The sequence below is a fragment of the Harpia harpyja genome, chromosome 17 (assembly GCF_026419915.1).
Source record: "Harpia harpyja isolate bHarHar1 chromosome 17, bHarHar1 primary haplotype, whole genome shotgun sequence".
NCBI lineage: Eukaryota > Metazoa > Chordata > Aves > Accipitriformes > Accipitridae > Harpia > Harpia harpyja.
Window position 1 is genome coordinate 24,429,696 of NC_068956.1, and position 12,049 is coordinate 24,441,744.

General features: G+C 39.3%; 1 protein-coding gene across 3 annotated transcripts in view; it reads left to right on the plus strand.

The window, feature by feature from the left end:
• The window catches only part of CDK8 (cyclin dependent kinase 8), an 87,869-nt gene that overhangs the window by 17,571 nt on the left and 58,249 nt on the right, over positions 1–12,049 (plus strand). For all 3 annotated transcript variants that reach the window (XM_052812553.1, XM_052812552.1, XM_052812554.1), the window contains exon 2: positions 10,708–10,783. In XM_052812553.1, the coding sequence (XP_052668513.1) occupies positions 10,708–10,783 (76 nt within the window). The remainder of the gene's footprint in view (positions 1–10,707; positions 10,784–12,049) is intronic.

The following is a 12,049-nucleotide window of genomic DNA, read 5'->3' on the forward strand; positions in this document are numbered from 1 at the left end:
GCCGCGTTAGAACGGGTGCGAGGTGCCGCTTCTAGTGGGAAGCGCAAATACATAAGAAGTCACACTACTTTATGAACTGTATTTATCCTCATCTGCAGATTAACTGGTACCAACTGTTCTTTATTCTTTTCACCTCTTCCTGGAAAGTCTTCACAGGTAACTTTGTAGAGGAGAGAAGAATAGTTGTGAACTACTCATTTTAGCTGAAATCCTTGACAAAGTAGCTTGGACTCCCAGCTTTTCTGACTGGGTTGCATTATTTGTGATCCGTTCTCATTTATTAATACATAAGAGGCTTTCATGACAGAATCTGGGTTTTCATCTGATTTTTGGCAGATTTCTTCTGTGAAAGGAACAAGCTAGAATCTATGATGGGATAAAGTTTAAGCTGGTTGTAAGTACATTTAAATACTCTGGGCTTGAATAAATCTGAACTTTTAAAAATAGTCACGCTTTGGTTGTGTAGGAGGCAGTTTATAAGAGAGAAGATAATGTTAACCTCTCTTGTGTAGGTTTAATGCATGTTATAGGACTACACCATTTTTCAAAATGTTTTTAAGTTCAGTCAAATGAAGAAGCAGCAATTTGAGCTAATGTTTATCTTCTGGTCTTACTTTATCCAACTTGTTTTAGCCAATATAACTGAATTGTGTTTTTTGTTTGCTCACAAAACCCAATAAAAAGTGGCCCTTGGAAAATTAGGTATTTTTAGAATAATCTCATTTTGGAAATTATATATATATAACGCATAGAGCATCGGTAAAAGTAAAATAACTTTAGTGACCCTCAAAAAGCTATAAGTGAAGGGCATAAATCTAGTTTATCTTGTTCCCATGTTTTGAGAAAGTCTACTTCTTTAGCTATGGTGAGTTTTTTCCAGTGAACAGAATTATTTCTGCAGTGGGTGTTGCGTTTAACTGCAGCTTTCTGGCAAAGGTGAGGGTACTGCATCAAGCTGACGTGGAAAGAAAGTACTAGTTAGAAGATAAACTAACTTCATCCTGAATGTGGGCAGAAACCACTGTGCTTCTGCTATGTCTGCTCTCTGCCTTTAGATAGCTCCAGTGCTCATCTGAGCATTCAGCAGGCCACTTCAGCTCATTAATGTGGCAGAAAGTGTACCAAACAAAAAATTGGAAATGCTTTTCCACTCTGTGAATAAGCTCATCTCCATCTGCAAATGAGTGCCTGGGCTCTAGCGCAAAGGACCGGAGTGTGTGTGTGGATGAAGATGGGGTTCTTTCAGCAGCAAACCGTTGACTCAAAGCAAGCTATTGTGCAAAACTTCACTGTTAGTTTTCAGTTCTTTTTATCAACATAATTGTAAAACCTTTAAATGTATGAAACCCAGCAGGTTTTGTAAAAATGGAATTACAAAAGGATGGAGTGGTTATCATTGCATCACTGTTAGCTCAGATATTTATTTTTTTTAGAGAATGATTTATAAGATTTTGCTCGTTATTTTAGGTTTACCTGAAGATACAGGGTCAATGATCAGACTTACTGTGTGTACTAATTAGTTTGACAAAAGTTTTGACCTAAAATGTGCTTTCTGGGAAGTCGGGTGCTTATAATGCAATTTTCTCAGCCTGTGTACCAAGTTGTTAGTACCAATTTTTTTCCTATGCAATTTATTTTCTGCTGATGCACACAATCTTTGTTATTTGGCTGTTACCCTCTATCCTCACAGAACTGTTATATCTCAATCTGCACAGCTATACCTGTCCAGCTTTGTACATTTAAATGTATGCAACGATAACCACTGGGTTTCATGCATTTAGATGTTTTACAATTTGGAACTTTTTCAGTCTCAGTCAGCTGGACTGTGACTATAAACCTGACTGAACAATACTTTGGTGCATTCTTCAGTTATAAAGGCTGTATATCTTGGATGTGCTTGTTGAGGTTTAACCCTGGTAGGCAGCTCAGCCCCACGCAGCCACTCTCTCCATGCGGTAGGATGGGGGACAGAATCGGAAGGGTAAAAGTGAGAAAACTCGTGGGTTGAGATAAAGACAGTTTAATAGGTAAAGCAAAGGCCGTGCACGCAAGCAAAGCAAACCAAGGAATTCATTCCCCACTTCCCATGGGCAGGCAGGTGTTCAGCCATCTCCAGGAAAGCAGGGCTCCATCACGCCTAACGGGGACTTGGGAAGACAAACGCCATCGCCCCGAATGCCCACGCTTCCTCCTTCTTTTCCCTGCAGTTTTTATTGCTGAGGATGACATCGGATGGTCTGGGATATCCCTTGGCCAGTTGGGGTCAGCTGTCCCGGCTGTGTCCCCTCCCAACTCCTTGTGCCCCCCCAGCCTCCTCGCTGGTGAGGCAATCCGAGGAGCAGGAAAGACTTTGACACTGTGTAAGCACTGCTCAGCTATAAGTAAAACATGGGTGTGTTATCAGTGTGATTTTGGTCACAAATCCAAAATGTAGCCCCATAGGAGCTACTATGAAGAAAACTAACTCCATCCCAGCCAAAACCGGTACAGTGCTCTAGTGTCCACTTCTAGAATACGTTTATCTTGTTGGGGTGCGATGGTCTTTGGGGACATAAGTCAGCTTCCTTTAGGGGTAAAGGGGTTTTGTTAGGTCTCCGTGGTTTTCTGTGTGTAAGCACAAAGTACATTGGAAGTTCGTGGAATGTACGTGAAAGCCATTGAAATCCAGTAGGTAGAATGAATTTATTCTTGGTTTGTGTGGCATCCATACAAATCACCTGCAGACTATACTAAGATCTGGAGGTTCAGATACCAGTATTTATATTATTGAGGAAAAATGTAATTCTAAAGGCTTGTTCTTTTTCACAAAAATGTAACCTTTGGGTTTCTTTTTTATGCTGCTTACAAGTAGCGGTATCTGTGCATTGCTTTAGTTTTACAACGAGTCACAGAATAATTTCCTTGGAGACAGTTACCATTGCACACATTGCAAATACTAGAACAAACTCTAAATATTGAATAAAGAAAGATTAGCATTCCAATAAGATATGAAATTCCGAGTTGTGTCCTCACACTAATCTAAATTACATTGAAAATGAAAAGTTTTACGTTTCTCTGTAGTAAATGGTCCTCAAAGTTATGTATGTATGCATCCAGAATTGCCCTGTTCTTTTCTAGCTAAGTTTTGGAAATGTTGTCAGACATGGAAAACAGTATTAAGAATTAGCTGTGTGTCTTGAAAATATATGATGAGTGTACTAGACAGCTATGAAACTCTTTACAGTCTCAGAGGAATAATAAACAATGTAGTTTATTTTACAATCCCACATAGAGTACTTCAGGTTGGAAGGGATCTCTAGAGGGCACCTGGTTCAACCTTCCACTCAAAGCAGGACCAACTTCGAAATTAGCTCAGGCTGCTCAGGGTTTTACCCAGCTGAGTTTTAAATATCTCTCAGCACGGAGAACTCTGTCAAATCCCTTATACTTTTTGACTAGCCATGGGGTTTTTTTTCTTCATGCTATCTAATTGGAATTTCTCTTTTTGCCATTTGTGACTGCTGCCTCTCATCAGTTTGCTGGGCACCTCCAAGAAGAGTCTGACTCCTTCCCTGTACCTGCCCGTGAGCTAACTGAGGGCAGCGATAGGATCCCTCCTTAGCCTTCTCTGAAGGCTGAACAAACCTGGCTCTCTCAGCCTCTCCTTATGTGTCACGTACTTCAGACTCCTGCTGCTCTGCTGGACTTGCTCAGTATGTCAGTGTCTTTCTTGTGCTGGAAAGCCTAAAACTGAATATGGAGCTCCCAGATGTAGTTTCACAGTACTGAATATAGGTGAATAATCATCATTTTCCACCTGCTGGGTACACTCGTGCTAATACAGCCCAGGATTTGGCTGGCTGCCTTTGCCATGGGGGCACATTGCTGTGTCATGTTCAGCTTGTCCCCAGGACGCCCAGGTCTTGCTCTGTAAAGCTGCTTTTGACCCATTTGACAGTGTGTCCCGTTGCGTGGGGTTGTTCCGAAACAGAGACAGGTCTTTGCACTCGTCTTTGAACTTTCTGAGGTTCTTGTCTGCCCATTTTTCCTGTCTGTTGAGGTCTGTCCAAACGGCGACTCAGTTCCTCGGTGCATCAACCATTGTCCCCAATTTAGCATCATCTGTGGATTTGCTGAGGACGCCTTCCATCCTGTTGTCCTTTCATTAATGAAGATGTTATATCAGGCCCAGTATCTGCCCCTGAGGGATGCACTAGTAACTGGCAGCCTGTTGGATTTGTACCATTGATTACAACCGATTAAGTCTGGCAGTCCAATCAATTTTTTTCATCTGTTCTGTAGTTCAGCTGTCCAAGCTCTCTAATTTGGCTGTGAGTATACTATGAGATCATGTCACAAGCTTTGCTAAGGCCAGTGTAACATCCAGTGCTTTTCCATTGTCTATAGAGCTAGTCCTCTCATTGTACAGGACAATGAGGTTGATAAGGCACAGCTCACCCTTGGAAAATCCTTGCCAGCTGTTTCCAGTCATTTCTTTCATGGGCCTGAAAATAGCTTCCCAGGAGGGTTTGCTGCATAACCTTTTCAAGGACTGAGGTTAGGCTGATTGGCCTATAATATCATTGAACCTTTTGCCCTTCTCGAAGAGGGTCCTGATATTTGCCCTTTTCTAGTTGTCAGGAGTCTGCCATGATCACCATGACCTTTCGCAGATGATAGAGTGGTTTTGCAATGACATTTGCCGGCTCCGTTAAGCACCCTTGAATGCAGCCCACCCGGTCACGTGGACTTGTGCGTGTGTCTGTCCGCTTTGCTGAAGTCATCCCTAATTTGATTTTCCTCTATGTCCTTTCACCAGGACTGTGCCGCTAGCCTTGGGAGGGTGGTAGTTGTGCAAGTGGACTGCGATGTGAAAACCAATGCCAAGAGGGCATTGAGATCCTCAGCTTCTTTTGTGTCCTTTGTCACTTGGTTCTCCACCACGCCCATTTTCTGGGTTGGTAGTTAATAGGTGCAAAATGCAAATATAAATACAACTCATGGTATAAATATCTTATTCTGGCAAGGCTATTTGGTGCCATGAATGTGGTGTTGAAAGAGGAAACAGAGGTTCTATTCTTCCAAGTCATCGTTTGAGTGGGTACTCACGAGAGTGAGGCTGCCCTCACCTTGCTGTGCTTTCTAGAAAATGATGCATTGTTTCGGTGGGTATTTAAGTGTCTGCTGTGTATACAGCATTGGCATTTAGTATAAATGTATAAAGCCTTTCAGCTTCAAAATTTGCATTTGTGTATTCATATGCTTCCAAAGAACTGAATTACTACTTCTTCCAATAGGCTTCACTGGATGTCATGTGTGACTAGAGTGATTTTAATTTTTTTTAAAAATCTGATTTAAAACAAAACCAAAAAATAACACTACTGTGACTTGGGGGAGGAGGCAGGGGATGATGCCACAGAGTGAAAATGCCAAGTCTCCTAAATGTAATAATTTGCTGTCATAAGTGTTTTATTTTCATATTGTAACCTATAGCTATGTGTTTTGCTAAGTTCCTCCTTCCATCTCAAATCTACACGTGGAGCGTGTCCATGTATTATGTTAAATTTCAGTAAAACGCATAGGAGAGGAGCGACAAAGAAAACTAACGGGAATGCCACAGTTTAACTTCATGTTATCTTTCTCTTCACTTGTAGTTTAAATCTTTGCTGTTGAACACTATTCTGATACTTAGAAGTAAACTATAATAAAACCTCTGATTCATCTGTTTCCTTGCATGACATTCTGGTAGGTAATAAGGATTTCGTATTATTGCCTTACCTGGCTCCCTAGCCCGAATGAAAGCTCCTGGCCGTATTTTGCTGTTAATAGTGAAGATGTGCTACTGTTTTTACAGTTTAGGGCTTGGAGTTACTCAGTGTTCATCTAGGTGAGTTGTTCAAAGCGAAGGTGCTCTACAGCACAAATTAATTTTCAGCTAGTAAAATCAAAATGCTGTATTTAATCAGAGAATTTTGAGTTAGTACGGCTGAAGCTGAATCACTCCAGCAGTAGTGTGACAGTTGTGCTTACTCAGGATCCGTTACTCTGACTACTATTGATGTTAATGGAATTCTCAAGGGTAGAATTAAAAAAAAAAAACCCATGTGTTTTATTGGTAGGCTTATCTTTTAATTATCAGGCTTTTCGTATTCTTTAGGGAATAAGAACCGTAAACAATTAACAGATTCCTTAGAGTTTTCTGTAGAAGAGATGCTGCATTTACAGTTCCCTGTGGTAGTTGTAAGACTGTAGAGCCTACTTCCCTCAGATGTTTAACTACAGTCAAGTTCTATGTTTCCTTGTTTATAAAGACAAAACTATTCCTAAATTGTGACCTGTTAATTTTGAATGAGATCTTTTTTTTAACTGTAATGTGAATTTAGAATTATTACCACTGATTTTAAGGTTTTGTTACTTTATTCTGCCATTTTTATTACTCAATTGAATTTTAAACTGATCTAGTGATCTGAATAGAGCATATATTCTAGTGTTGTGCCAATACGTTTCTATAAAACATGATATGTGAGATGAAGTAACAGTAGAACTGATTTTTTTTTTAAAACTACCTTTTATGTAATAAGCCTCCTTTTTCTCCGTGTGTAGGATATTTTCTCCCACTTGCTGATATATTTATGCTTAAAGTATCCCTCTAAATAGAGAGTAGAAATACCAGGCATTTTAATACTAAAGGTTTGCAATGTGCTCACATTCAGCAGGCATCTGTTCCTATTCCTTTTGATTTTAGGTTTTTTCAGATAGACTGTATGTCTCTTAAGGTGCTGTTGTACTTCCAGATTCAGCAGAACTTTAAAAAAATTAATATTTTGAAGCAGCATTACAATAATAGCTTAATTCCCTTAAAGATGGCGTTTTTTGTTTTAGTTTATTCAAGCTGTAAGAACAACACTAGGTAGTTATGCTCTTTTATGGTGATTTTGCAGGTGTATTTATTTGTTCTTGTCATTAAACTCCACTGGAAGTGATGTTGCAGCTACCCCCCTTTCCCCCCCCCCCCCCCCCCCCCCAAGTTTATGCCTCTGATGTTAATGTTGTCTCTCTGAGGAAATGACATTTTAAAGCAAGGTTATGTAGTTTTTACGTGGCTACAGTAAATACTGCTATTTCCAGCACCAGTGTACGAAGTGAGTTTTCTTATTCTTACCGCTCTCACAACTGCCTGTTACTTAGAGGGGAGTATTAGTGTGTTCAAGATGCCAGCCTACTAAAGTGCAGGAAAGTATGAATGTATTGGTAGGAAAATAAGTTTGCAGAGTGACCAGGTTTTCTAAGCCTGCTGGTAGGTGGAGGAGCTGCTGATGTTACTTGACGTCTCATTCCCGGGCAGCAGAGAAAGTGGACAGGTTTTCCCAACAGGACCTCTCTGTTAGAAGGAAGAAATTTAGTTGAATTATGCTTTGAGTCTTACTGCGCCTTTAAAATGCAAGCTGTTAAGTGGCCAATTTTGTTACTTACAGTTGGCTGTGGAAGATGTTTATAAACAGGTTTTTTTCTCTCTTATTTTTTCTTATTGTTTGCTTTTTCCCATCTTGGCATTGAACATCTCTCTATCTTCAGAGAAGGAAATTGCCCATATCCGAAACCATAGGGAAGCCATTTGGGCTGTGTTATGATTCTAAACAGACTATTGGCAAAATATTTTTGCAAGTTTTGTAGAATAAGTTTGGTCACTCTGGACTCTCTTTTGGCTTCATAACACTTTTGTAAACTCTTATCACTCCCTTTGAAAACTATTCCCCCAGTTCCCTTGGTTCCCAAGAAATTACACTAAGTTTTATAAAGAAAATCTCACTTGGCTCAAAGGTAGAAGTAGGAGCTGGTACTAGTGGTGTAGTGGGTAACCGTGGTGTGTTACCAGCCTCAGTGCAGAACAGATGTTAGAGAGGGTTAAGAATTGGTTTATTACTTTTTATCTCGACTGTGTGTGCACGATTCAGAGAATTTAAGTCTTGGAAGCCTTAGGTTATTTTTTTCAGGTTCTGGAGGAGAGTGTAGTGTGGTGCTAAAAATGTGCTTTATCCCTAAATTGTAGTTTCTTTTCCTTCTTTTTACCATGCTTGTATTTCTGCTGAACTACTTGGATAGGTTGGCAGGGTAGAGGCCGCTTGCTCTTGGTTCCTGCATGCAGCACCAGAGCAGGGCAAACGAGCGAGTGGTTAATTCCCTGCAGCCTGGGGTTGCTGTAAGGGCAAAGCAAGGTTGGGCATGGGATCTCTGGATCTCAACTCTTTAACTGCCGTTTAATGTGAGAAGATTAATTTTCAAGAGACTTCTTATTTCATCCATTGTTTTGAGGAGACCAAATGGTACGTTCTTAAACCCTGTTAAATTTCAGCATTAAAGCAATGATTTTAAAAGGGTTAACATACACAACTGAAAGTGTGTTCTTCCAGTTTTGTTCTGTGAAACAGCTGAAATATTTTTTCTAAAAATTTCCAGAGCAAGTCTGCCATCTGGTATGGAAAATTTTAGTCCAGACTTGATTTGGCAAAAAATTGACCAATTAAAAAATAGTTGTACAATCTTAAATGTAAGGCAGGCTTCATTGTAGACAGTGCTACCAGAAATGCTTGTAATAATACCAGTTGTATGGTAGCACTTCTTGTTATACTGAGTTCTCCTTCAAATACCTTGAAATCTAAGCGGATAAGCAACAGGGCAATGAGAATAACCTTTAGTCTGACCCATTTTGCTCGGTATTCTGTCAGTGGTGATGCTTGTAACAGTAGCAGTTGTGTGATAGCACTTCCCATGAAATAGGGATCTCTCCAAGCACCTTGAAAACTAAGTAGATGAGCACATAGGGCAGTGAGAATAACCTCTGGTCCAATCCATTTTGCTTCATATTTGTATCCAGTAATGGCCGTGAGCCATTGCTAGCTAAGGCAGAGAGAGGGTAAAATGATTTTTAGCTGAGAAAATTTCCCTGTATCTTTTTCTATCATCAGCATAGGAAATCTCAGTGCTGGAAAGCAGATTGGTGCTCGTGGAGCTGTAGCTGCTCATGGAGCGGTCCATAACTCCCCTACACACCATAAATTTGTGTAATTTGATTTGAAATCTGTTTATACTTTTGATCCCTATAATACTATCTCATCATGAGTTGCACAGTTTATGTGTTTAATACCATAATGGTTTCTTGTTTTCGGGCTTCATGGAACTTGTTTTCCTCTAGGGTGAGAAATAGGGAATTGTTCCCTACTCACACCTTGTTTTGGTCATGTATGAGTTTGTGCTCAGCACTGGCTCTTTCTCTTCCAGACTGGGAAGTTTTAGGGGTTTATTATATGGAAGCTTTTTAATGCCTTCTGTTGTTGTCCTCCTTATTTTTTTTTTTTCTTCCTATTTGTGTCAGATCCTGTATCTTTTACCCTTTTTTATCTTGCTGAATCCATGTAATTACCCTCTTACTGAAATCTGCTCTCGCCCACTTGCTGTTTCATTCTTCCTCCTCATTAACTGTGTTCAGATTTTGTCCATTAATTTCCCACTTTTTCCTCTCTCCTCTGTTTTGAAAGGTTATTGCTAACAGTGGGTTGTCTTTGAACCCAGTGAAAAATCTCTTGGACAGGACCTGATAATTTGAGGGATTAAATAGGTAGTTATGAATAGGGGAAACTGTGTTTCTGGTAGAAATACAGTAATTCAAAGCCTTGCAAATGTTTAGTGAGAGCTGGAGGAAACAAGTGCATACATTTTAAATGCTTAACTAGAGTTTTGTTTTATTTGCCTTCAGGATGTTTGAGTTGCGTTTTTTTCAAGGTGGCTCTTAACAGCTGTGAAAGCTGGATTCATTAAAAATTAATGAGGATTCTTATGTAACTTGGAGATTGGGGCTATATGAGTGCTCCAAATATTGAAGGCAATACTGTTAAGTACCATGTCCCCCAGGAGTGCTGTGGATGCCAGCCCACAAGTGGGAAGGACAAGCACTCCATCTCTTAAACGTTTGAGCTCTTTGAGACTGAGCGTGGGCAAGAGTTCAGTGTCATCTTTTGCTGCAGTGTTATCTCTTCTTCATTTTGCTTGTGGTAGCTGGAGTTACTAATAGGCTTGCATTTTAAATAAATGACTGTAAAGTACATACTGACTAAAGTATGAGGGGGTGGTGGTGTTGTTTTTAACTGTTATACATGTTTAAAGCTGAACAAACATTTCTCTGCATTCTTCAGATTGCACAGATACCTTGTGGTGTTTTTATTAATCTTGGTAGTTTTATTAGTTTGGTAGGAACAAAATTTTAAGGCACTTTTTGTGACCTAGAGGAAAGAAGATGTTACTGTAATGCTGCTGCTGGGCTACTCAAGAATTCATTAAAATATGGGGGAGACTTACTGTGTCCTAGAGTAATGCATTTATGGGAGATGTAGCCCTAGCTAGATTTATTTCTAGTATGTATTAAATGTTTGCTTTGTTTTCTTCTAAAGAGAAGGAAGGAATGGAAGAGATGTCGATCATTGAACTTAAAAAAAAGTTTTTCAAAAAATCCCTATTTATGTAGTGAGAGCAAATTTATATTTTAGCTTTATCAAGGTGGTGTGGTTAGCTTATGGTTTAGCTGGGTATCCAGGTATTAAACTAGGAAAGAATAAAAAGAAAATAAGATGCAGAATTTGTATTAATTAGAAACTGTCCTCTGAATGGTGGTGAAGAGCTCACTTTGAATTCATGGTGCAATTTTAAAAAGAAACTTATTTTCTTCTTTCACAGGAAGGATGATAAAGATTATGCGCTAAAGCAAATAGAAGGTACTGGAATTTCTATGTCTGCATGCAGAGAAATAGCAGTAAGTAACATTAGTTCTTTCTACTAGCAAACAGACTTATTAAAAGTATTGATTTGAGTGCATGCTGGTTTTTGCTGAATCATGTTATTCTACTATGGGTGCTGTATTTTTATCATAGAGATATAAAAGAAGGACAAATGTCATGGAAGATTTTGCACACCTGTTATGTTTGCTGTCTAAAAAGGAAGGTGTTTCAAAGTTACAATTTACTGCCTGCCTCAGGGCAGATTAACTTTAAATGCAGCGGTTTAAAAGCATGATTAGAGTCAGTGGCTTAAATTACATATTTGATCTGACTTGTGCACTAGTACTTCAGTTATTTTCCTAAAGAGATTAGTTCTTACTGGCTCATAATGATTAAAACATGTTAGCTTCTATTTAAGTGAAGACTTCAAAATAAACTGGCATTGTCGTTGCCTCAGAGGCTGTAATACACCCATGGATATTATTCAAACTTTTTCTTAAGTTACTCAGGTTTATATTTGTATATTCCATGTTGTTAGAAACTGGTGAATAATGTGGCCTAGTTATGGTTTGTGACAGTCTTACAAGGAAATACTGGTAAAACTGGTATTCTGAAGTTTAACTGTTGTACGTTCTCATGTTATACTGCTGCTTGGGTTTATTTTTCTTGAAATGTTTCAACTGAAATTGCTTACTAAAAGGAAATGCATGTTAGATGTGTGTGTGGGAAGCGAATAGTTTATTTTCAGTCCATATTCCTCAAGAGTGTAAAACTACACCTGCCTAATTTCATTTTTATTGACTGAAGTGAGTACCAGGCTTTCCTACTTTGTCAACTTCCAGTTGGCTTTGTGATTTCGAACACTTTAGTCTTTGAACTGAGTGAGGTGAAAAAAATGAAGCACAAAGAATATTCTTCAGGAGAAGCTCTTCCTGTCCATTGATGAAAGCTGAGCCTCCCTGCCGTTGTAGACATCCACTCCGAACTAAAGGAGCTGAAAACAGGGTCTTAAATTTTGCTTATTTCAACCATTTTGGCGGAAATTGTCCAAATACTGTGACTCTTTCAGGCTGAATGCTTTTGGGAAGTGTCAGCTACCATTTCAGCAGGGTTTGCGAAAATTTTTTTTGTCTTTTTGCAGTGATTTACCTAGAGAATTTTGAAGAGTTTGTTCTGCTTGAGCTTGGCAGGAGAAGCTTGGCTGGTGTTAGGGAGGTGTCTCTGATCTGGGTATGACCCTAACCCAATTTCTATCTATTAAAAGAGAATCACTAACTTGGCTGACAGTTGGGAAGGATTTG